At 48.7% G+C, this 25,510-nt stretch overlaps 3 protein-coding genes across 5 annotated transcripts in view; all 3 read right to left on the bottom strand.

Annotated features, from left to right (window-relative positions):
* Positions 1-1,551: 1,551 nt before the first annotated feature.
* On the bottom strand, positions 1,552-5,280 carry LOC108033227 (uncharacterized). Of its 3 annotated transcripts, none has more exons than XM_017107492.3 (4): positions 4,963-5,280; positions 3,535-3,986; positions 3,307-3,456; positions 1,552-2,918 (listed from the first exon to the last, which is right to left on the bottom strand). In XM_017107492.3, the coding sequence occupies exons 2-4, from the start codon at positions 3,880-3,882 to the stop codon at positions 2,178-2,180; spliced, it is 1,239 nt and encodes a 412-aa protein (XP_016962981.1). In that variant the 5' UTR covers positions 3,883-3,986; positions 4,963-5,280; the 3' UTR covers positions 1,552-2,177. The 3 variants fall into 3 exon arrangements, with proteins under 3 accessions (XP_016962981.1, XP_016962983.1, XP_050746562.1); XM_017107494.3 differs by having other exon boundaries at positions 3,535-3,983; XM_050890605.1 differs by lacking the exon at positions 4,963-5,280 and having other exon boundaries at positions 3,535-4,725.
* A 6,236-nt stretch (positions 5,281-11,516) lies between these two features.
* Positions 11,517-13,775, bottom strand: LOC108032948 (uncharacterized). Its single transcript, XM_044093510.2, has 3 exons — positions 13,012-13,775; positions 12,421-12,740; positions 11,517-12,353 (listed from the first exon to the last, which is right to left on the bottom strand). Exons 1-3 carry the CDS (start codon positions 13,151-13,153, stop codon positions 11,889-11,891), a joined length of 927 nt encoding a protein of 308 aa, XP_043949445.1. The 5' UTR covers positions 13,154-13,775; the 3' UTR covers positions 11,517-11,888.
* A 7,021-nt stretch (positions 13,776-20,796) lies between these two features.
* The window catches only part of LOC108033230 (pneumococcal serine-rich repeat protein), a 37,644-nt gene continuing 32,930 nt past the window's right edge, over positions 20,797-25,510 (bottom strand). Inside the window, exon 6 of the mRNA XM_017107497.3 lies at positions 20,797-24,589. The gene's annotated coding sequence lies outside the window, so the exon portion shown is untranslated. The remainder of the gene's footprint in view (positions 24,590-25,510) is intronic.

Raw genomic sequence — 25,510 nt, 5'->3', positions numbered from 1 at the left:
GACAGCTAAAAACATAACAACACCTACTTAGCCAAAGGGCTCAGGCGAAGAGAGTCCAGGCCAAAGGGGACACTTGACACTGGACTACGGAGCTCGGCCAGAACACCCTAAGCGAACCCTGGAGCGGCTTAGAGTCTGGGCTTCCTTCGATCGATTGCAATCAATAAACGGCTTAGGCGGCATTATAATGCACGCAGAAATGTTTTCGCTCAGCGTCTCGTGCTAATCCATTTGCATGTCAATAGTTGTCCCCTGATCTCCCTCATCGAGGACACTGCAGACTGCTTCCGTTCGCCGAGTGCTAATAATCCGGCTGGACGTGGCCTTAAGTTGCCACTAAGCGCCCTAAACGGAGCTTGGCAATAAGCCAAGGCATTAAAAAGTAAATTTGCCTAAATCCGCTTAAAACAAAGCGGGGATTTCTCGATTCCAGCCGCCGACGCAGACTCAGACGGAAGCGGCGACGCAGACCAGGACAAGTGTAGCCGTGTTTTAGTTAACCCCGGGGATAAGCGGCGGCTCATCTGCTCCCTGATCCCAGCCTCATTGGCATCCCGGGCTCGCTCTAAGACCACTGATGATGGTGATCAGCTTTGAAGTGCTGCTGCCGCTGCCGCTGCCGCTGCTCTTGGCGCGAACTTTCATTGAGTGGTTCGTTGATCGCAGTCCATTCATCGGTTTCTGGGCCAGGTAGGCGCAGGTGGGGATCTGGATCTGGATCGAAGGAGGATGGAGGTCCCAGATGGGAGCTGGGAGCTGGCCCTGGCGTGCTAATAGTTTGACGCCGCTGGATATCGTAAAACCCGCGTCCCACGGAGGAGCCATAAAGGCAGGCCCACGAAGGCGAAGACGCGAAGGCGAGTCCCCAAAAGTGGGTCAAGGGTACCGGACTGGTGGGATCCCTCGATCCTAATTGCCGTGATGGAGCTATCTAGCGCTACACTACTCTTTAGGATATAGCTTCCATGAATCATATAAAGAAAATTTAATGCAAAAAGTCAGAGATCAAATAATGTTATATTGATCTTATAAAATACCCATTTTCTTCAATTAACTTAAGCAATAATGATAATTTAAATAAAATACCTTTCATGTAATAGTCTGCTAAATAAATATAGTTTTGAAGGTAAAACCCTTTTCGATTTGTACTTTATATTAGTCATACGTTTCGAAATATTACAAACCGAGAAACCCCCTTAAGATTACTATGACAGTGATCAAATACAGTTTTCTATAAATGAATCTTAGTTACAAAAACCGTTACTACACTTCACTTTCATATAGTAGAGATGCAGCTCTACTTATTTTCGAAAACAGTTCAGAAATATTGTCAAAAATGTCAATTTTATAGCACAAAGATGAACTGTCACCCAATGGGGCTTTTGACGCAACTGTACATCCAAAAGATGTTGCAAAGGAGTGATATCTGCACTTCCCATTTATTGTAAGTGTATCTTATCAACACTTTCCCCGCTTTTCCGGCGTTCCCAAGTATTGAAAAACAGTGCAATTTTATTTTCAGATTCAATTCAGTTTATTGTTCGTTTTATTTCGCTGCTGGCTTAGTCAAATATCGGTCGGTCTATAAATACGAAAGTCGATTTCTAGGGGCGAGCTTAGACTACGAAAGCATGGATGCGACGCATGCGGTCAATATTTACAATTAGGTTAAATACGAACTAGTCAAGCACTATATCACAGATGTCAAACACAAGCTAGCCTACGAAAAAAAAGTGTGCCTTAAGATCGAAACTTAGCCTAGGGGCGTGGATATGGTTGTGGATATGATGGTGGGTGCTTAGCCTACTCAAAGGTCACATACAATTCAGCTTGGGGCGGGGCGGGGTGGATAATACTCTCCAGTGGACCATAACTGGTGGTGGCTAGGTGGCTAGGTGGCTAGGTGGCTGGCGGTTGCTCTTATGTGACTAGAACGGCAACTGCGGATCGGGGCCTACGGTTTCGGGTCTTACGCTACATGCTCCTCGCGCCTGCCTCAATAAATACGGAATGTGGTAATACTTGCAATGAAATGGAGAGTCGGTGCTGGCAATCAAATAATTTACTTAAGCTACGATCGATCGATAAACGGTTAAATTAAGGGCGGGACAGGGAAGGGGCGTGGCCTGAGGAAGTGTGGGGTGTGGTGAGGGGGCTCTATGTGTGTGGCCGTGGCCTCACGTGCGCTGCACGCGTTTCGACTGGCGCTTTCCACGCCTGCCAGTCGCGAACTGGGCGCTGCCACCTGCTGCAGCCGCGGCTGCACCGCCTGCCGCTGGCTTGGACACCTCGTTGAACTCCTTGCCGTTCGCGGCCGAGCTCCGCCAGCGCTGCTCCAGCTGCTCCGCCAGCTGCTGCTGCTGCTGCTGCTTCTTGTGGCTCTTCTGGTGCTGGTTGCGGTGCTTCCTGTGGTGCTTGCGCGGACGGCTCTTCACGCGCTTGCCGTCCCGCCTCAGCAGCTGGTACATGGTGCGCAGGAAGTCGTAGTAGTGGTGCTTCACGAACCGCATGTCGATCGTGTCCGCCTCGCCCGCCGCGGATGCACTGGCTCCGCCGTGGCCGTCGGAGGCCCCCGTCTTGGAGCGCAGCTTCAGACGCTTGTTCATCTCCAGCCGCGAGATCTGCGGCAGCTGGGTCGACGTGGTCGTGGTGGCGGCACCTCCGCCGCCGCCGCCGCCAACGGCAACCACCGCCGCACCACTGCGCCGCTGCTTCTGGCGCGGACTCTGCGTCTGGTTGACGGCGGTCTCCAGCTCGCAGAGGATGCGCCGCGAGCTCAGGAGCAGCTCGCGCAGCTCGCGGGCGGTGCTCGACTCGCGGGTGATGGACCGCTGGTCCCAGCGGATCTGCTGGCGCCTCAGATACGCGAAGCTGGCCACGTACGTTTGCATGTTGCGGTACCAGCGCTTCAGGGCAATCTGGGGGAGAAAGAGAAAGGCCGGGGAAATGTTGGATTAGTGGGGTTCGAGTTGGGGAGATCCTTACAAAGAGATATTCACAAAAAGTTACAAAAAGAAGAAAATGGGTCCTATGAGGGTTCGACATTACTAAAAACTACACAAAGATAGCTGAATATTATAAATAATGGATGCAATAAAGGGTAAGGGAAATGATAACCGATTTCATAGAAAAATTCCGTTCCATGAAGGGTTAAGTACTATCTAAAACCTAGGAAGGAATAGATACTTTTTAGGAAATGGACCCCATGGATAAGATAGCTAAGGGGACTCAATTTAAGGTTTCTTTTGTAATCTTAAAGTACCATCTGAGCCAGGGAACCCCCTAAAGCCAGGGACTTTCACCTACCGTGGAATTGGGCTTGAGCTTGGGCAGGAACTTGTAGTTGTGCGTGTGGAGCGACCACATGGTCATGTTGCGGATGTCGATGGCCGCATCCTGGCTGCTGTTGAGGCTGCGGTACTCCCGGAAGGCGTGGCGCTTCAGCTGATTGAAGCTCTGCGGATGAGAGTGCAAAGGGAGAGGGCGGCGGTTAGACACCTGCTCAGGGGGATCGCGAGAGCGCCGTGGACTCACCTGCCTGGGCCGCTGGCGGTTGAAGCGGTCTGCTGCCGCGGGGTGGTAGTTGCCCCCGCAGGGATTGGCCCACTCCAGGGCCGTGGTGTTCTCGTCGAAGTTGCGGTAGTCGATCCAGTTGCTGTTGCGCTTCCGGTGGCGCTTGCGCGGACCGGAGCTGGCGGGCGGGATCGCTGGCTGGCCGGAGCTGGGGGCGCTGCTCGAGGTGGTGCGGACGCGCAGGCGATCGCTGTCGATCACCGTGAGGCCGCCGCTGCTGGTGGTGCTGCGCCCCTGGGCCGGGTGGGGCAGCTGGGCGGCGAGGAGGAGGAGGAGGCTGGGCAGGAGCAGGAGCAGCGGACGAGCCATCGCCGCATGGCAGCCGCTTCCTCTTCCCCGGGCCTTTCCGTTTCCGTTGCCGGCTGCCGTGGTGCTGCCTTTAGCTGTGGTCGCAGCGCACTGCCAACCAACTGCTGTCCGGGGTCCGCGTCCGTATCCAAATCCGACACAACAAACAGTGGGTGGTGGTGGGTGGTGATGGTTTATGTACACAAACAGGGCGTGGCACAAAATGGGGACGGGGCAAGGGGCGGGATAGAGAGAGAGAGAGACACACAATGAGAATCGAGAATGCAAAAGTAAGTTCAACTAAGCAATTTCAGCATCAACGCGGACGATCAACGATCTGCGATTACAACTCCTCCCTGAGCGATTCGGTTCGGTTCGATTTTATGGTTGGGACTAGGTGGCTGGCTCCTGGCGGGTCCTGGTGCTGGGTAGTGGTGGGTCTACGGGACGGACGGTGGGATGCTGGGATGCTCGGGTGCCGATGCCGAGCTCCTTCACTGCGAGCACAACTGCAACCGGACAACAGTCTGAACAATTTGGCTCGCCTTTTTTAACATTTTCTCTGCGTGTGTTTTTCTGCTTTTTTTCGCTTTTCTTTGTTTTTGTCTCTTCCAGGGCGAGATATGTGTGTGTGGGGGCGGGGAAAACTCGTTAATTTAGACAATTAACTCGAGAGTAGCCTGAGCGAGTACTGAAGATCTGCTCTAATCTCGTCCAGGCGGTGGGCTCGAGCGCGGAAGCTACGTTGCTGGCTGGCTTCAAGTGTGAGAGTGTGGGAAATTTGGTTTCGAATTTTGGATTTTGAGCTCTGGAATTTCAAATTTCTATATGTGCTAGCTACTTTTGATTGTCGAATCTGAGTGTCGTTTTTATCCTTCAATTCGGAACCCGAGAACTAACTAAATCTATGCCTTTTCCTGGTGGCAGTTCTAGCCCTCCAAGGCCCTATATCGTTGATCGTTCACCGCTGATGAGCCAGTTGAAGAGTGGAGAACTGATTTTCGGAAATATCCTTTGCGATTCTAGCGCGGAGTGGCCGTCCTTTCTCCACTCTCCAGGGCTGCTCTTAAGTCGAGTTCAAATCAAAAATAATACACACACCGCATTATAGTTGAAAAGTAGAGTTGGCCAGGATCCTCGCGGGATCCTCGTTGCTGGCGGTGCGTTAATCCAAGGGCCGGTCGGTAGATAGCTCTGTTCCGGCGGTTCGACTGCGGGGCACTTGCAACACAACACTCGCAAAAAAATGTATCTGAATATGTGTGTGGCGACCGATGGACGATCTGTTCTGGGGCTTTGGTGTTTCTCTTCGCTTTGGGACTGACTCGCGGACACTTCTGCTCGCGTTCGAGTGTGAAACCGAACTGAGCCCACAGTCGCGCCGGATTTGACCAGCTTTCTTCGCTGAGAGGCTGCGGCGGCGGCGGCTGCGGCTGCGGACACCAGATACCAGATACCAGAGCGTTACCGACCCGATGAGCAGCGCCAAAAGGCCGAAACCGAAACTGAAATGGAAACCGAGGCAGTTGCGCGCTGAGCGGCCTTTGCGGCTCGGCCGGCCTCTGCCGGCGTCGCTGCCCGCCGCCGGCCGGGCGGTACGCCATGGTCCGATCCGGTCCGAGCCAGAAGGAGACCGCCGCTCGACAGGCTCGCCCCGTCCTTGTCGCGCGCCTGCGATCGGCATCCTCTTGCGCAGGTCACCTGTGCACCGCCGCCTGTGTGCGTGCGTCCGTGTGAGCTCCTACCTGGCGTGCGCTGGTGCGCGTGAGCCTGCCAACCGGCTGTCCTCTCGCCGTCCCTCTTGCTCCTGCGCGCCAGGTCGACCTCGGCCCGGTCGCCATTGCGACTCGAGTTTCCCTCTTGCCCAATCCGCGCCACTCACTCAAAGAGGCAGCGCGAGCGGGAGAGAGAGAGCGCAGAGAGCCTACCTGGCCCCAAAGGCGCTGCATGCCTGCCTCCATCCCGCTCTGGCCCAGCCGGCCCTCTCGCTCCCTCCCTCGGCCGCCGGTGACCTTGGGCGGACTGCTCACCCCTCCGCAAGAGTCCTGGCCCTCGGAGCGGCCCAGAGAGTGATCAGCGGAAATGACCACCGCCACACTCCGCTGGTCCAGGTTAAGAAGCTATCCTCTTCGAGAACGCCCCGCGTGGAAAGTAGGGCGATCGTTCCCTGGAAAGTGGGCTGGAAAGCCCCAATTGTGTATCCTACTTTAAGAGTATCTTAGCTAAGATGAGAGCTATAATCTGTAGGAAATATTATCTAGGCATTATTTTTATGGACCTTATGCTAACATTCATTGAATGAAATAATCCAAAAACCAATAAAAATAAAAATAAATATAACAACTAGTATATATAGAAGCAGAATTGAAAATCTAGAAAGGTATCTCAAAAACTAAGAAGATTGCATACCAAAACCTTAAAAACATGGAGTTCTTTTGGAGAAAAAGCGGTGAAATACGAGGTTCCGCTCAGAGGTAATTCCAACTCGGAATCCCATCATAGTTTAAGGGTTTTGAAAACCCTACGGGTGTATAGAGTAGCTCGAGATGGAAAACGTTTGTTCTGTGACTTTTGGCGGAAAATCAAAAAAAAAACTTGATTTAATGTGCTAATAATTTGTAAACAATTAATGCTACGGTGACGTGCTATATGTCTCTGAAAAGATAATTAAGTTGCAAAATACTCTTTTTAGTTGAAATTGTCTTATTAGAAATTCTGTAATTAAAGGGGAAGCACTTATACGTATTTCTTCTACTAATTATAAAAAGGCCGAAAAATGTTATGTAATGCCTGTTGATTCGACTAAATAAATACACTTTCTAAAATGTTCTCATTCGCCACTACACTACAAAGTCCACTACTTTGCAGAAAACCAATACATATGCTTCGAGTTTGGAATCTTTTAAATATTTGTATTTGTTGATTAAGATACTAAGATAATAACATACCTATGATATTGTACGAAAATACTATATAGCAAAATAAAATAAATATTATTAATAAAGTAGAGCCACAACAGTACAATCTTAGGACTAAAGCCATTTTAACTTAAGATCGTGGTTGATGGATGGAAACCTTTTGTTTACAACAACATAAGATCACGTTATTATTATCCCCCAGAACACTAACCCCATCGCAACACTGACTAACCGCACGAATTCAATCTCCCAAAACACCATAAAGTTCCTCAGGAGTGCAAAATGCACATGTTTCGCATGGGAAATTACATCATTGTAAATTCAGCCTAAATTAAAATCTCTTATTAATACACTACTTTGTAAACATTGTTGTAATGTTATGTAATATTATTGTAAAATTATAGTATCCCACATGCCCACTCAAACCCCGATCCAAAGGCCTTATCTCAAATGCTTCTAAATTCCCACCGTTAACAATGTTTGACGATTAAGGATAAGTAAAAACTATTGGCATGTTATAAGAGCCTTTATAAATATTTACTATATTTCACACACCATACGATTAAACTTAACAGCAGCTTGCAGTTGCTGTAGGGGTCAGCGAGCCCTGTTTGGGTGGGAAACCTTCCCAGGAGCCCGCCCAGTGGCCAGGTACTCCCGATGGCCCGATCGCAGCCCCAGCCCGACCAGCGCTACCTAGACCTCCCCTGGTCACCTCGACTTCGCCCGGCTCTCGAGGGCTTGCACAATTGACGGCCTAATTAAATCGAGCGCTCTGCTGCAGTTGTTGTTGTGGGCAGCGCTCGGCATTATGGCCGCATTGTTTTGGGCGGCGCAAAAACAGCTGTAGATGGCCAGATAGCGGCCGAAGGGACCAGAGGTCGCAGCGGAGCGCTCGTCCTTGCGTCTAACCGTAAGTGCAGCGTGCAGCAACTGCTGCAGGAAGCAGTTGTGTCGCGCAGCGGGGCCACTCGCCTTGATTTCGCCGCGAGGCAGGACTCGCAGGACTCACCGGACTCGGAGGACTCGCAGGCCTCGCAGGCCTCGCAGGACCCACAACCCACAGAGAGGGACGCGCACATATATCAAGGTGGCAGCGCACACCTTTGTGCCGCTCCTTTGGGAAACGGGCGGCGGGGCACAAACAACGAGTGCGCACCCAGACAATTCGCACCCGGAGCAACAGCTTCATCGAGCCATTCCAGCCTCTGTGGGATCCAGGGGCCGTGGATGTGCGCACATCTCTATTCGCCTCAGATGGACACGATTATTGCATTGATGAGCTCCTGCTGCTGCTGTCGGTACACACACACGCAGGACTCGCGGCGGGAGGCCGCCCCCTCCTCCTTCTCCCTCTCCTCCCCCGCCCCGGGCCGACTTTCTGTTTTACTTGCGATTCGTTCTGGACAACAAAAATATTTTGCTACAAAATTGAGCTGTCCTGTGAGGTCCTCGGCTGGCTGAATGCATTGTGTCCTGTCATGGTGTAATTTTTTAGCGGCGTAGCGAATGCTAAGGATACGCTTTAATTGCCGCAGCGAACACCTCGACCTCGGCGAGGAAGGTTAACCGAGAGATACGCAGATACACGGATACATCCAGCAGATACAAGCCGACTACAAGCCGAGGAGGCCATCCGTCATTACACGCTGCTTAGCTCCCGTCCCTTTCGCAGGACCTGAGCCTCCGGTCCGCCGGTCCGCCTGTCCGCCGGCCTGCCTACCTAGCCGGCCGAAAGGTGACCCTCCCGCTTCCCCGGTTCGGTGGGTGTGCGTTGCTGGTCGGGGGAGGAGGTGTGAGTTCTCTCCCCGATGCCCAGTTGTTTTGATGCCTTTGATTATGCGTAAAATCGCTCGCTTTATCAAGATCTCCGCTGCAATTCTCACATCCGAGACGGTAACTTGAACGGTTAGTCAGTCGATTTGCTTGTCTAGCTGTTTGTTGGTCCGCTTCCGCCGCTCGTCCGGTCCTCGATTGCCGTTGCAATCGCCATTCGCCATGGACTTTATCTGGGCTGGAGGGGTTAATTGAGGAAATCCTCGGCGGGATTTAACCCTTTGAAGTTCATTTGCTGCATTTGGATTGTAGGGCAAAGCGTTTACCCGCATTTTAATTACCACTGGCTTTTGGTGCAAACAACAAATACAAATTAATGCCTTAAAATATAGTTTAGCTGATGAAGCCAGCGATTTAATTAAACAAAGTAACTAAAAACCTGTGTGCGAATCGATTAATTACGGACTCTACTGGCAGTTGTAGTAGATTTTTTATCTCATTTATCCTTCCCCTACAAGAAACAACACTAACTCGTTTGGTATTGGTCAATAATAATGTGTTTTTATTTTATTGTTATTGTATTTTGACGAAAGTGTGTACTTTTAAATCTTACAACCACTGTATATCACCACTTTATATCAAAATAGTTCTATTTATCTGTATCATACACATATGTGTAAATAAATAAAATTTAACTTAAACCACGAGGCTCTGTTTACACAAGAAGCTTCCGTTCTGATAGCACAGACTTTATCTAAAACCAAATGCAAGGCAATAAAAATCAAATATAAACCGAAAGTTACATAAGTTTTGATAAAATATAAACCGAGCAAACACAAAGTTACATAAATTTTGACTTTCTGAGTTGGCGGGGACTTTTATCTATAGAAAAACATTGAAATTACACAATTCTGTGGCTTTTCATTACATATCAATATACACATATGTATATAGATGAATCACCATGCAGTTTTAACAAATAATTGCTGTGTATCATAAATGGCATACTGTATTATGAGGATTTTCCCTGAATTTGCCTGTTGAGATACTTCAGACTTAATTTAAACAACCTGCAGTAACCTGTTGTTTTGGTAGCTTTCTCCACATTTCCCACATTCGCAAAGAATATATTAGACTATACATTCTTTTTTTATTTTATTTTTGTAAGGACTATGGGGAAAACTTTGGAAAATACTTTGTATACTAAGCACACCTCGGCGTGGAACTATAAAAAACGGTAAGAAACTATTAAAAATAGTTAGGTGCACTTTGCTGTTGCTTTGTTTACTGTTTGTAAAAGTTACTTTTGCATAGGCAATCCTACGGGTTGTCTCAATTTTATACACAATTGCTAAAGTAGAGCCTGTATTTTTTTGAGTGTACCTTCGACCGGGCGCCTGCCTGAGGGCGTTGTGGTTTCCAAATTAGATTTAGAGCCCGGTGGGGGCCAAGGGGGTGCCGGGGGGCGTGCCTGGCGGCGCACTTGTGTGGGTGGCGGCCGCACGTAGGCCCGTCGGTGTGCGCGTCAGTGTGTGCAAGGCGACCGCCGCTGATTGGCCCGCCGCCCGCTGAGCAGCGCTCCGAAGACGAGCGGCCACGAAGCGGCCTGGCCAATGGCGGGGCGCCAGCAGAGAGCGGGAGAGCGTCGCAGAGAGCGCCGAGAGCGGCGGCGACTCGAGTGGAAGAGTGCCGGAAGAGCGGTGGCAACAGGTTGCCGCCGGCCAGAGAGCGCGAGAGCGTGGCGCGCGGAGATAACAGGTTGGCGAGCGGAACTCTGTGTGGACCTGGAGTTTCATTCATAAACCCAGACGCTGCAGCAGAGGAGCTGCTGCTGCTGCGCTGCGCCGCTGCTGCGGCCTCTGCCGCTGACTCAATGCTCGGCGCTGGGTCCTACAGCAACAACTGCGGCGGCTCTTCGGGGCGACTGACGCCATTGCCACGCGAACTGCCCCAGCCCCATCCCCACCCCAGATACAAGTCCGAATGCATATGCCACATCCAAAACCAGGACCCCAGCCCGGCGCACCTCCATCTTTGATCGCTGCGATCCAGGCCGATCTGGTTACCCCAAAAAACGGGAAGCCCTCGAAGTGGCAACGGTAATCCCAGCCCCTCCGCGAAGGCAACACAATACCCCTGCCGACCGGCAACTGCGCGTACGTGTGCCCAGATACTACATATCCGTATCTGTGTCCGCAGCTATCTACATAACAGTACCTTCGTCACACGCAGAGATCACGCGACGACGACTGCCCGACATTTCGCCAATGGTCCATGAGTCACAGCTCCTGCTGGCTTGCGGTACTCGGGGTTTTCTCCAAGCCCACGGATAGCGAGTGAAAAACCTCGGATACATATGTATCTAGCGGAACGTGCCCCGGGCACGAGCTAAAACGACGATGGGGTGGGTCAGGGTGGTCGTGGGTGACGAGTCGGGCCCAAATTGGAATCTCGCACATTTCCCGAGTATTTCCGATACGTGGGAGTGGTAATTGGGGCCCGGGGTTGTGGTCTGGAAGTACCAGAGATCATACACCCTCTTGCCACAACAATTTGCAGTTCAACAGGGCCTAATAAAAAGTATCTGGCAATGAAATACCATTGTTAGAACCTCGGTTTTCCAAAGCACTTTCCCAATATGCTAAGGTAAACACAGTGGAAGATTTGTAGGATTCAATTAGTATACAAAATATCTAGAAATAAAAAATCACTGTTAGAGCCTCGGGTTCCCAAAGCACTTTGCGAATACGTTAGAGCAATTAGTGTGGAAGATTTTTGGGATCCAAATAGTACGGTATTATAACACTGGCTTTGGGAAAATACCGTCCAACTATTCACATCTAACGACCTTAGGGGTTCCATTTCTTACGTACTCAACACAAAGTGCAATGTTTGCAAGACTTCCACAACTCTTGATACTCTGAATAACCCGCCAACTATCCAGATTTCACACGCTTCCGCTCATGCGCATAATCAATATAATTTATTGAAAGTCATAATACAATGGTGTAAAAAAATTCACTTAAGCGGTAGTTTTCATAAGTTATCGAGCCTGCGAGGCGGTGAATGTGTTGTGTGAGTATGGTGATATGTATATAAATAGGATGCGAAGCGATATAAATACGAATGGCTGTGCGGGGGATGACGGTAATAAGTTATTATAAATAATTGGGACTAAGCCAGTTGGGGGTTTCCCAGTGGCAACTAAGGATAGCACTGGTTATACGAGTACGGGGCGTAGCCTAGCAGCTTGAGATTGCAGTGGGTCGTCGGAGGCGGTTGTTTTTGGTATGGCTTGTTGCGTCTGGAACGTGGTCTGCGGGGGCCAGCGGATCACTGTGCCAGTGGGTTCAGAGCGATCAGCTGCTCGTACTTGTGCTCCACAACGGTCAGCACCTTGATGGTCTCCAAGGCGGCGCCGAACTCCAGCAATACGTGTTTGTCGTTGTACTCGGAGAAGGCGGCATTGCAAACAGCGTTCTGGTTGGCAACCCTCATGGCCCAGTGCATGTTGTGCTCGAAGAAGTTCATGAAATTGGCGAAGTAGCAGTGCCAGGCCTTGTAGGGGAACTCGATTTTTTCGAAAAGGTGCTCCAGCACAAGCAGCGTCTCTATGATCTTGGGCAGCTCCTCTTCGATTGAGGACACCGTCTCAGGGTTCACGTACTCGAAGGTATCCTTCTCGTTGTTGAAGGCAACCTTGCCGACCTCAACCTGCAGCGGATGCTTCAGAGACAGATCGTGATACGAGTATTTCTTGATGGTTCCCTTGAGGTCGTTTTCGTGCATGTTCTCCACCTATTTGTGCGGAAGTAGAAGAGGTTAGCATTTCTGTTGGCCCGAGGCATTCGAGTGCTCCACTTACGTATTCCTGGGTCAGACAGATGACGGCCTCCCGCGTGCTGGCGGCTACGCTCCGAGCCTCCTCCAGGGCGGATATGTTGGGCGTCATACTCATGCTCGAGCACTGGGTCGGGGCGGTCTGGTTGGTGGGCAATGTTACGATCCTGGGAGTCGGACGCGCCGATCTCGCCTGCTGGTGGTGGCGGTGGGGGCGGTGGTGTCGGTGCTCCAAGATCAGGTGCAGTCCTCGGGCGCGGCGGGGGGCGGCGGATGTGCCCGAGGGCCAGCTGGAGGCGACTGTCAGCAGCAGCAGGATGCCCAGGAGCCAGCACTTGGCGGGAGCTGTAAGGATAGGGGGAGGCAGGGTCAGTAAGGGGTTGTTACTCCGCTGGTGAGAGGGAGAACTGCGGCCCGAGAACTATGCTAGTTGCGATCACTTCCATTTCGATTTGGCCTCTGTTTGGCCTGGCAAACGTTGTTTGCCCACCGGTGACACAGACAGCCACGGAAAGATATCCGGAGATATCTGGAGACATCCGGAGATACCGGGCCGGAGGCGCAGATATAGAGCGGCTTTATGGCGGACATGATTCAGAGGTGTGGGTGCACTTACACAGGCGGGCGAGACAGGAGAACACGGCCATCTGGCGTGGTTGTTGTTGGGAGCAGGTCCTGGTCGGAGGACCAGCAGGACTCTGCTGCTGCAGCCGCTCCACGAACAGCATCTCCGCGGATTCACTTGTGTTGGTGGCCATGTTTTCTCGGCTTTGCTTGTGGCTTTTGTCAGACTTATACGATTGGCACTCGCGATCTCGAGCTTGTTAGGTTCTTAGGGCGTTCAGACTTGGGTCCGGAGTAAACTGAGCTGGCGTCTGGGCTCTGCGAGATCTTATGGCTAATGAGGAGTTGGGGCACACGCCGGCCCTTAAATAGCGGCCGGACCGCAATCCGCGAGCGGCGCAGCGCGTGGCCGAGCTTACTTTTTACGCACACACACGCGAGCGGCGAGCGGCGAGTGCGATTCCGACGTACTCAGTACTCGGCGTACAGCAACAGCAACAGCAGCAAGTGCCGTTCGGCAACAACAACAGAAAGCCCGGCGGCATGCGGCGACCGCTCTTCATGACGACAGCGCTTTTGCGGGCCAATGGCAGCTGAGCGCTTATCTGGTGCTAACTCAATTTCGATGAAATCGAATGCGAACGAGGGAGAACCCTGGGCTGCAGTGCCTCGACTATCGGATACCCGTTACTCAGCCGAGGGCAGTGTGGGCGGTATGCATATGTGCAAGGGGTCGACTAGGTTGGTGATCCCGATGAGGCGTAAGTTCCCTTTATAAGCTGTGATTTTCGAGTCCGAACGAGGCAGAACCCTGGCCCGAGTGCCTCGACTATCGGATACCCGTTACTCAGCCTAGGGGAGTGTGGCCGGCAGGGGATCAGCTAGGTGGGTGATCCTGGTGAGGAGTAAGAACACTTATGTAGCTGGAAAAGCTTCCTCTCCACGGATACAACATACCCCTTCGACCCCACGAGCAATGGGTATCAGAAGCCAAATTTACTGAGCAAATTTCACCGGAGATCTAATGCGATTGATCGGGATCGGACGTCTCTGACTCAGACTGGGAGTACTTGGCTTTTCCCTGGTCAGGCGGTGGGGCCCACTTGCACCATTGCGTTGTCTCTTTGTTTTCTTCCTGTCTGGCTGAAAGTGAGTTGCCTCTTCCACCCACCGCAGGTAATTTATGCACACACGCTTGATGGCCCAAAACGGATGTCACTTTGAATTCTTGTGCCCTACACCGGCTGGTGGGGCCTTTGGGTTCTAAGCCGACCGCAGGGGAAGCGACTTGGGGTCCGTCCTTAATGATCTCAAATCTTAGCGAATACTTTGTGCTCTGTTTGTTTGCGAATTGTAATTGGGATTTGGTTGGGCGAGGCCCTGCTCGAAGACCGGTTGAGATGAGCGAATCGCGTTTACTTCGCCGGATCCTCAAATATCTTTGGGCTGCGGCCAACTTTCGGTGGCGATGCTCGGTGCGAGTGCCAATTGCCAATTGCCTGGGAAGTGACGCGTCGTCCCGCAGGCATTTCCGATCGATCGCTTGGCACGTGCGCGGCTTGAACACTGAATGGAGACGACCGGGCCCAGTGGACTTCAGCCAACCGATGGGGCAGTCAGTATAAGAGATGCCCGCGGACAGCAGGTGTCTCTTCTATGGGCCGCGTCGCATGGCACGCGATTGGAGAACAGTAACAAACGCATCCAAAGTTCAGAGGAGTTACTCATGGAGCTGCCCTGGGAATTAAAGCTCTGACGGGGGTGCTGTCGCATGTGCCGCGTACGTCAAGTGCTACTCACTGGCTCCCTTAAGGGACCCGCTTGTCGGGAATCGCCGGCCGAGTCCCCTGTGCCCTGCCAAGTTCCGATTCAATTATGCATTCCCAACTTCCGTTTCATAGTAATTAATGGTTGGGCAATTTCAGATCGCGTATTTCCGGGAAATCTGGAAAACATATTTTGTTTTGGGCTTTCCACTGCTGCCAGCCCCTTGGACAGTGTTGAGTAGTGTGGCCCATGCCGCTGCCCGCCTGCTTTCATTTAATTTCGCTTATTTTCCTCCGCTTCGGCCAAGCGGCTTTTGTTGACTGCTAATTATCGCACTCGGGCAGGTGCTAACTCTGGCCACGCACAAATCCCGGCCTCAGCCGAGTCCGCAGCGTCAGCATTTTCGAGGGAGATCCGCCATCCGGCGTCCCTGTTTGCCAATCCCCTTTTAGAAATGACCGTCCATTCATGAGTGCTTCCAGAGTGACGTACGTCCATCGCCATCAATAGTGAATAGCTATAAAAGGCACTCGGAGTCAGCTGGGCAAAGAAACCCGGGCTGCAAGGTCCATCAACTGCCGGTCCACAGTATGGAAAATAGCTAATACAAGTGTATTATTGTCGGCGGAAAAACGCACTGATGCTCTCGACGGATTCCTTCTTATCAGAACCTCCAACTCACACACAAATCAGTTGCCAGGAGCTGTGCAGGCGGTAGACTATTATTTTGCACTCCAAGCCATCCGCAGTTTGTGGGATTAGATTGGATTGAGAAAATTAATAACATTACAACGTGGAAACTACAACCATTCTTGGAGGCTTGGCAAGTTTGTAACTATTTCATTATTTCTCTGACCGTTTTCTTGACAGCTATATGTAGAGTCGCCCGATGTATATTAAATTTAATTCGAAGTTCTTTAAAATCCAAAACATTATATTCCCAATAGTAGCTATATTCCCGAAGCTATAGATTGTTTAGTATTATTTTCCCACCACTTCTCCGAAATGTCCGATTTTGAGAAAATTAAATTCGAAATTCAGAAGTAATTAGAAATTTGTGGGAAAGTTTTAGCCCGATAGCTGTAAAAGGGGGTGACTAGTTTGCGTTGAAAAGGACGGAGGGAAGGTCACTGCGTTGCAAACTTCTGACTGAAGTCATAATACCCTCTGTAGATTGCAGTTGGATCGACTGCAAAACTTCATCATCAATAGGAGTTAAAGTGTAATTTCCTATAGACACTCTCTAGGCACTTTTAAGTGCTTGCTTCGGCTGAGGATTGGAACACCGAAAGTCGTATTGCGTTCCGAATTTGTTTCAATTTGATTTTCGGGACTACTGCCAGTCGAATCAGTTTTAATTTTCGTTAAAGCCCGAAGTCTCCGTCAATGAACCTTCTCGTTTGCTGCCGCATGTTGGTGCACGATCAGAATTTTGCGGCTGACATGCGAAATATTTTATTTTATGCTATGAAACTCCCTTTATGGAGCAGGAAATCCCACTGCAGCAATTCCAAGATAAATTATTGCACATATGCTAGACAGACATATAGACCTTTCAGAAAGCGCTTGTGATTCAGGATTCCAAGACCAATTCCTTGCACAGCTGCCCGAGGCGATGGTGGTCCAGTAGCCTTGACCAACTGAATCGGGCGGTGACGTCAAGCCGTAAATCCAGAACCCAGAATCGCCGTGAGGAAATACCCCAACTGTCGTCACCTGTCATTTGGGAGTGGGCCGAACTGACCACAGACACTCTGGCCGTCTTGATTATGGCCGGGTAAATCACCAGCGCCGTTGCTCCGTATTTGCCCAAGTGTTTAGAAGCCGCCTCGGCTCTCCAGCTTTCCAGCTCCCCAGCTCTCCAACTCTCCGGCGTGCCGCGTCATCTCCCATTCAGGCCGGATCGGATCCGATCGGCTGTCGGATCTCGCATCTCGCATCTCGGACTTCGACTGTCGGATCTGGGGACCGGGGCACACTCACTTGTTTGCCCAGCGCATTATATTATGAATGGGCCGCTGTGGGAAGCCCTTGGGCCGTCCGCCGTACCGCCTAGGCGAGCAGCTAAACAAGGGGCTCGGACAGGTGAGAGAAGAGGCTATTTTTGGCACTGGCCCTCTTCCACAAGTCATCGAGGTGCGAGCTGTGACGCACTGGGGTTCCCTGAACCTGGTTCCTGTTACCTCGTTACCTCGCCACCTCGCCACCTCGCCACCTTGGCCAGGTACATCAAGTATACGCCACATCAAGTATACGTACCGAAGCAACTTAACTTAGCACTCACCTCAGTTTCCTCTCGGGATGTGGATCGAGGGCGGGAGGGAGCTGCAATAAATGAATTTAAGGGATGTCGTTATTTTCAAGGTCGACGCGCACTGGGGAATTATGCGAACTTGGATTTTCCCTCCACGTCTTAGAAATAGCGCCGAAAAGTAGGCTATGCTCGGTAGAAAAGCTTTAGCCGAAAAGCTTTTGAAAAGCTGGAATGAATTTGTGGCCTGCTTTCAGGCGCCCCTGCTAACAGTCGCGTCCCGCACAAATTCTTCTCAAGAATATTTAAGAATTCCCCCAGAGAGTTGCTGCCAATCCACTTGTCTTCTGTCCGCTTTCGCTTTTCCCTCCGACATTCTTTTGTTATCTTGATTTATTTGTGGGCATCTGCAAGAAATGGGCCGGCAGCGGGAAAACAGGCACGGGGCGTTCTCGAAAACGTTCATCGCGCTCTTTTCTACCCACATTCCAAAGCAATACCTGAGCTTTGGATATACATATCTTAGCTGCATTTGTATCTTTCTTAAATTAAAACGCGACATCATCTTAAAAAGTATATTCGAAAGTATACAAAATTAGTATAGCTCCAGATGCACAAACCATTTCTTAAAGATTCAATTTATTTTTATGAAAATTGAAACAATAATTTTATATTCATACAATTTATAAATATAAATTGAAGTATAGTCGATGAAACAAGCCACATTAACTTAACTGCATGGGCTTACTGACTTTATTTTGCCGAAGCTAGCTGCCCTTTCTTTCCATGAATTTTGATCTTTTACAGTCAGTCTCTTAACTTATTTTTTATATAGGACAGCGCAAAGACCTTGACAAGCTCGTCTAAGTAACTACCCTTATGAGTACCGATTGATTCGATTTCCATTCTGATTTATAGGCAGTTGGCTGTAACTCTTACTCATGTTTTCCTTGTTACCCACCGCGTTTCTCCAATGAATGTGAAGTTCTGGGAAAGTTACCCCATCAAAATCAAACCAAAATCACGTTTCGCTGGCTAAGTGAATCTAGAATGCCCCGGTCATGAGTTTCCCTCCTTCTCTCCGAGGTTCTCTGCTCACACACGCGCTCTGCTCTCCGCGTCTAACACCGATGTTTTATGGCTGTTTGCGATCTTCGGATCGGAGCAGTTTCCCACTGGGATTGTTTACTCACCTTTGATGGCGCACAGCTGGTGTGACGAGCGTCACGCCATTAACAATTCTGCCGCGGGCGTTCAGGTAAACCCACGTTAATTACGGGCCGCAAGAAATTCACGAAAAATCCCCGAACTGACGGTGGATCCAAACACTTTTGACTCCGCCACACAGGTAGGGCTTAGTTGGGCGGCTAAAAAAAGACGGACACAGCTGAACCGGCGAGGTCGAAAGTCGAAACTAAACTGAGGCAAGCCGAACAGAATCGCCAGCTCGAGGAGCTGAAAGGCAGCGGTGGTCGCAGCAGAGGAGCGGCGGTTGTTTGACTAATGTAAACGCAGTGCACCGCCCACCCACGGGCCCTAAAGCCCGCTCTGGACTCCACTTTCGTTGTCTTTGGCGTTCTCACGGATCACGCGACTTCATCTGGTCAATAAAAAGGGGCTATTCCGGGAAACGTAGAGCAGTCGGGACGCCATTGATCTATGCAAATGATCTATTTATTAATTTACTGAGTTGGCATGGCATCAAGTTGGTATTCTATGCGGATCACCTTAAATGGCATTGTAATGTACCTAATTGTGTGGGACATGACTGTGGATGGTTGGTGTCCGCACTACGCCCAGGGTTTGAGAGCTGACTAAAGGCGCAAGGTTCGAGTGTTAGATAGTCTTTCATGATAAAAACCCAAATCAGTTTTGAATAACTTTGTGTGGTTAGGGGAGTGCGAGAGAGATGGAGATATGCACGCAGAAAAGCGACTGTTCCCAAGACTGCCACCTAGCGTCGATTCCTTTATTTGCCTATAACTTTTTAAACAATCGTCCGATTTCAATAATTTTTGCCATGTATATGGGTAATGAAAATACAGTTACACAGCCAAAATTTCCAACGGCCTAATTCTGGTTTTCCATGAAAGTTGGGTGTTCATGAGTAAAAGTCTCATACAAACCTATTTTTCATCACCTACAGGTTCAGCGATATAGCTTACACTACCAAAAAGCGATCTTAGCTTGCAGCTAAAAGGTAGTACTATCTTGAATCACAGCACACGTCTTCGCAATTCGACGTCAAAGTTGAAATTCTCTACTTTTCTAAAATTCTTTGATGGATAACCGTTGTATAGACAGACGGACATGGCCAGTTCGACTCGGCTAGTGATTAAAAATACATATAGATACTTTTACTTGCCTGTAACATACCTTTCGACGAATTAGTATAACCATTTGCTCTAACAGTATCTAATCTAAAGAAACTTGCTACAAGCTGGGCCAAAAGCATTTTTGAAAACCACTGAACTGTGAAAACTGTTGCACAGGTGCCTTTAGATCAGACAGCATGGATAATTAGGGCAAATATGGTTTGCCCTTTGTGCATTATTGCACTCTTCCCGTGGCAGCAACGCGATGACAATGGAAGCCGCTTAGCTGATTAGCCAGCAACAGTTGCGGTGCTGCCCTTGATACCTGCTGAAGCTCACTCGCCGCCATCGGAACCGCCATTGTAAGCAGCCTTCGAATTTCACGCTTGACGTGCGGCCAGCCTGGGCTGGTAGGCCTCGGCAGGGCAGCTCAAAGGCATTGCCCACTTGCCACCCACCGATGCTCGCCAACACGAGTGGAAACACCCTGACAGAAGGGCCAAGTCGACTTGGACTCGCTTCTCAAAAATAAATTCTGGATTTTCACTTACTCGAGGGTTTAAAAGTGTGAAGTATCCTTTCCTCTTTGAATAATGATTTTAGAGCTTTTTCCAGTATTCAAATTAAACTAAATTACCATGTTTATACTTTTTGGAACTGTCTAAAATGAGTATTTTAAATTGTAATATAACATTTTTAAATGTAAAAAAATCATCACTCTGAAACTCAGTTTAATTTGAGCATCCTAAGAAAAAATATAGAAAAGTTACATAATTAGAAGTATAAAAAAAGTCTTATAAATTTGGTATCTATTTTCGAAAATTGCACTTTGTCTGTTTGCTATGGGTTGTTTTTGCTAACTGGAGGTTAAATGTATATGCCAAAAGTGCTGTATAACTGATCATTTATTGTAAAAATCTTACTGAAGAGCAGATTGAAGACCAACAAAGGAATGGCAAATAAAATATACAAGGTATTTACCTGTTCGACGATCCGTTGGCCCAGGCCCTTGGACCACTGATGCGGACCCCGCTAGCCGTTTGGCCAGTCAAGCGTTGCATAAAGCGCATTAACATTTAATGCCTGTTGCCGGTCGTGCCACGCCTCCCCGGGCCCACGCCCACGCCCTCGCCTGGCCCAGCTGGCCCACCTGGCCAGGTACACACACATTTATCCCCTGCCGAATTTCCATTGCATACTCCAAGGCGCCGGGCGAGGCAGGACGGGCGATGGGATGAGAGGAGATGGATGTTTGATTTATGACTGGCCGCCGCTGGGCAGGACTCGGTGGATCGGTGGACTGGTGGACTGGTGGACGGTGGTCCGGTGACTCGCTGGTTCCCGGCTGGGTGCACTCGGCAGATTCCCGGGCTGCCCGCGGCCCCTAGCGCTGCCATCAATCACGGGCGGCGGAAACCCCAGCCTCCTTTCGAATTTCCCGCCCTTCCGATCCCAAAATTAAAGCGACGGCAATCCGTACACATAAACTATTTATTTCCGTATATATATATTCCATATGTGTATATAGATGTATATGGGTGTATATTTAGCTGTATATTGGGTATTGTATGTGTGGTAAAGTACACTCGCCTGGTGCACGTCCAGCGCCCCCGATTCCCGCTCCGTTCTCCTCGGATTCCTCGAGCCGTGGGTGGTGGGAGGTCGGCCGGGGAGACGCCTTCTAGGGAGCAGACCCGCACACAGGGAGGGTTTCATGCGTGCATCTGGGCGCTGCCCCTTGCAAATTGGTTAGCTTGTATTGTTTTCGACTTGGCTTCGTTTACATTATGTGTCATTAATTGATTGTTTTACATTCGGTTGCGTTTGGATTTTGGCTTAAAAAAAACTCTACCTCCCTCGCCGTCCCCTCGCTAGCATACGCATAATTATGTACAAACGTATTCCCGAGACTCCTGCCGCTATTTACACAGATATATATCTAGTTATATATGCATGTCAGCTCCTACCTGCCTTGCCCACTGCTCCGTCGCTCTTTACTCACTAGATTATGCGTAGTTTGCCCACTTTTCCCCCTGCTGTGGCCCAGAAAGGCCCGAAAGAACCTCTAACCCCTAACCAAATCATAGATCGCTCGCTCGAGGTGCGCACTCGTGGATACGCACGGCTGTGTCTCCGTGATCCCGGATGCCACACACTTGGAGAGTTGCGGGCGCAAACATAGTTGGGTATATACGTTGGGCGCCAGTTAACACTACTAAAGTACTGTAGTCGGTGGTAGCCGCTCGCTCGTACATACAGGTGGATAAACATTAACAACAATTGAACAACGGTAATTACAATTGCACGACATCAACAACGTCAACAACAATGACAGGGACAACGACACGACTTGGAGCTAATCGGCGGCCGACATCTGCGGCTCTGCAGCCCGGACTGGCCGCCGATTATTCCCGGTGTGCATTCCTCGGATGCGCTATTATCTTAGGGGTACACATATGTATATCCGACTGGTAGTCATAAATCTATGCACATTCAATGCTAAATCAATCGAAAAAAACTGCATCCGTGAGGTGCTGGTGCACCATGGCCTGCACGTATTGTATATGCGGTACATATATGCGGTATATATATACAACTATCAAAAATAGGACAAATAGAACTTGAGAGTTGCTCTGGCCTGCCCCGCCTTCTCCTGCCTTCCCCCGCCCCCCGGTTTGTACACGTTTATTGTTACATAGTATAGACCGATCGGTAGTAGCAACGATATAGATATAGAACAACGGTTAGGAGGATGAGCAAAACGTGGACAACGCTAGTTGGCTGCGACCAAGAAGGACCGCACTTGTAAATAGTTTAATACGTGTATAATATGTATATCGTTACGTGTAGATATTGTATATTCATATGCTTGTATAGATATAGATCAGTATTAGGGTGGATCTGCCGCTCCGTAGCACTATAACACACGTAAGTGAAAGTTAACTTTGGGTTACCTCTGTGAGACACGCACATGGAAATCGAAGTCTAAAACACACTTGTCGGGCACATCGAGATACAATTATTGATAGAGTGATAATCGCTAGGCATACGCGTACGGTTATTGTATCTATATAGTTCCGGTACCGCCCCGCCCCCGCAGCTGCACACCTACTTGCCCGGCATCAATTGACAGATTGACAAAGCCAAGTGCCGCATATAGAAACACACTTGATTGATTGCAATATTGACTGATTGTTTGTTTGTCCGTCCTCACTATCTCTCTCCCCCTCCGGCTATCCGGCTGTCCGGCCATCTGGCCATCTGGCCACCTCCCACTGTCTTTCTATAGCCCCTCTGTTTGCCAATTTCTGCAATTGCGAATTTCCAATTTGAATTTCTTCGTTAATTGATTTTCAAACTTCTGCCCGGGAAAGTTCCCCAGGCACCCAGCTCTCCACGCTCCGCCTGCTACTTTTCAGCTTTCCGCCTTTCCGCCCCTGCCTGCGTATTATTTTACGTTTAACATTAAATATTCAACGCGAACATTAATTTATATTCGATTTCTATTCAGCTCGACTCGATTTAGTTTGGCATTTGCTGTTTGTGTTGTGATTTGCGATTTGCGATTGCGATTTGCGCCTTACGATTGGTGATTTGTGATTTCTGCCTCGAGTAAGCTCAGATTGTACATACAAATTACATTTATTGTGTGGTTTACATTGATTAAAACTCTTGAGTCTGTAGACATTTACTTCTTATTCTCCGTAGATAAATATTCGCATATTGTAACGTGTTTATACGCACGGAGCCGTGCTGATTTCATTGTGTGTGTATTTATTGTGATATGGTTGTGGCAACCGCCGGAGCATCTCCTCCTGCTCGGATTCGGTATATGAGGAGCGATTTGCGCAGCTGCCACGGTTGCCTCTTTCATATGATGTGCCAACATGGATGGGCACCAAAAAAAAATACCCATATCTAGGTAGTTTCATCGCCAATCGGCAATGCGTCAACAAGTCGCCTTTACTTCCTCGTCCCGGGACTTACTCTTCGGCGAGACCCGCCTAAATTGCTCTGCACGTAGAAAAATATCTGTGTATTCTCTGCCCTCCGTACTCCCCAGTTCTTGTGCATCTCGTCCGCCTTCTGGCCTTCGGTTACAAATGGTATGCAAATGTAGGAGAATATATATTTATATGTATACTATTTATCTGTATTTCGCTTAAATAGCTCCCGGGGTCCGTCCCCTCGTCCTGGTGGCGGTAAGATGGGGTGAGGTGTTGTGTCCTGGTTCCACTTCGCCCTGCGATTCCTGATGCTGATTCCCAGTTCCTGACTCCCCTGCAGCGTTGCCTTAATCTCTATCGTCTATCGCTTAACTATCTGCCTATCGATCACTATTTATCGCTTATCGTTTCGCATTCGCCTCCGCACTTACCATCACCGTTATGCGTTAAGTTACTTGTACCGTTAAAAGTTGCTCTCTTGTACTCTTGTTGCTCACCGTTAGTCGGATCCTAGTGTTGTTCGGGGTTCTTCGGGGTTCTTCGGTGTTGTTCGGGGTTGTTCGGTGTTGTTCGGGGTTTTTCCGTGTTGTTCGGTGATATTCGGAGTTATTCGGTGTTGTATGGTGTTCTTTGGTGTTCTTCGGTGTTGTTCGGGGTTTTTCCGTGTTGTTCGGTGATATTCGGAGTTATTCGGTGTTGTATGGTGTTCTTTGGTGTTTTTCGGTGTTGTTTGTTGTTTTTCGGTGTTGTTCGGGTTTTTTTGTGTGTTTGTTTCGGGTCTCTGTGGGTGTGTGTTAATTTTTTCGGGTCCAGAAGGTCACTGTGTATTGCTGCTAAGTTAGTTCTCCTAATTTGATCCTCACCTGGTGCTCTCATAGCCTCTGTTAGTATCAAATGTATCAATCTGTTCAACTGTCAGGTATCGATAGCTTCTGCTTTGTTATTGTTCCAATACTAGGTATTCGGTTGCTTTGCAGTTCTTATTTCTCATTCAGTTGCCGTCAGATCAGTCTCACTGTCGGCCTCGCATGCATTGTTTTCAGTGTTCGATTTAATGGACGTGTTTTGTGACGTCTTGCTGTCAATTATCATGGTGTTTGCGAGTTATGTAAGAGCTGTGATTATGTTATTGATTTTGATGTATTATTTGCATCTCTTTTTGTTCGAGCGGCAGACTTGCTGCGCTTTTAATCTGTCTTTAAGCTTCGGGCTCTGTGTTGTGTGGGGATTTCAATGGTGATTACTGCTGCCGTGCTTATTGTTCACTGGGTTGTGTAAGCCTTCAACTTTGTTCGTTTTGTTTTCGGATATCGATAAGGATTTCTGGATCTCAGAGGTGCAAGTAGCTGGCTAAAGTGCACGGAGAACAGGACACAACAAGGTTAGGATTACCTTAGGATTATATTTTACCTGAAGAATTAGCAATATACCTTTAAATCAAAGCTCACAAACAAAACCCGTTCAATTGTCAGATATTATAAATAGTCAAAAAATCGGTTGCAAAAAGTTAAATGGGCCCAGCCTATGGTATTCTTAAAAAGCTATTGATATAGCGAAGTATCACTGATTTAACATAATTCATCAATCAGGTTAAATACGATTTTGTAACGATTGTTCGGAAACTGGCATACTAGTCGTATGAGTAATTTTTGGGCCAAAATAAAGACCATTGCGTAAGACCACATCTAAGAATATAAAATAATAGTTTTTGAATACAGTTTTAGATTTTTATATTTTAAAAAATTCTGAAAATCGAACCACAGAAATAGGTATGATTATATTCTATTTGACAGAACTAGCTCATAAAAAATGTTTTTTACTATGCCTTTTCAAGGACACAGAAGGTGTACAAAAGATTATTACAACTTTTTAAACATTCCAGTTGGAAAGTGGTCAAAAACTTTTCTGCACTTCTAAAAAATATCACAAATTATCCGATTTTTGAGCAGAAATCCATTTTATGTTGCACTTATTCACCACTAGAAATTTCCAGTTAATCACATTCGCTTGTAGTATATAACCTATTCAAGCAATATATTTTTGGACTGCAGACTCGATGCCAAATTAGTTTCCAAACACTCCTCTTAATTATCTACCTAGTTGTTGAATAGAATTTTAAAATGTAATATTAAACTCCTTTTATAAAAAGGATTAATGTCCTTGACATAATTGGACTTGGTTTATCAGCCCACCGTAAAAATCATTAACAAAGTTTAAACAAAGAGCCCGTGAAAATACAATTTTGCGAATATTTTAAAGGCATATTGCTTA

The sequence above is a fragment of the Drosophila biarmipes genome, chromosome X, assembly GCF_025231255.1.
Source record: "Drosophila biarmipes strain raj3 chromosome X, RU_DBia_V1.1, whole genome shotgun sequence".
Lineage (NCBI taxonomy): Eukaryota > Metazoa > Arthropoda > Insecta > Diptera > Drosophilidae > Drosophila > Drosophila biarmipes.
Note: the sequence above shows the minus strand (reverse complement) of the source record. Positions and strands in the feature narration are given on the sequence as shown.

Coding starts and splice junctions, on each gene's coding strand:
- LOC108032948 (XM_044093510.2), bottom strand. CDS start 13,153: ATGGCCACCAACACAAGTGAATCCGCGGAGATGCTGTTCGTGGAGCGG. Junction 12,741..13,011: donor CTCCTGTCTCGCCCGCCTGT/GTAAGTGCACCC, acceptor CTATCCTTACAG/CTCCCGCCAAGTGCTGGCTC. Junction 12,354..12,420: donor TCTGTCTGACCCAGGAATAC/GTAAGTGGAGCA, acceptor CCGCACAAATAG/GTGGAGAACATGCACGAAAA.
- LOC108033227 (XM_017107492.3), bottom strand. CDS start 3,882: ATGGCTCGTCCGCTGCTCCTGCTCCTGCCCAGCCTCCTCCTCCTCCTC. Junction 3,457..3,534: donor ACCGCCAGCGGCCCAGGCAG/GTGAGTCCACGG, acceptor TCTCATCCGCAG/AGCTTCAATCAGCTGAAGCG. Junction 2,919..3,306: donor AGCTCAAGCCCAATTCCACG/GTAGGTGAAAGT, acceptor TTTCTCCCCCAG/ATTGCCCTGAAGCGCTGGTA.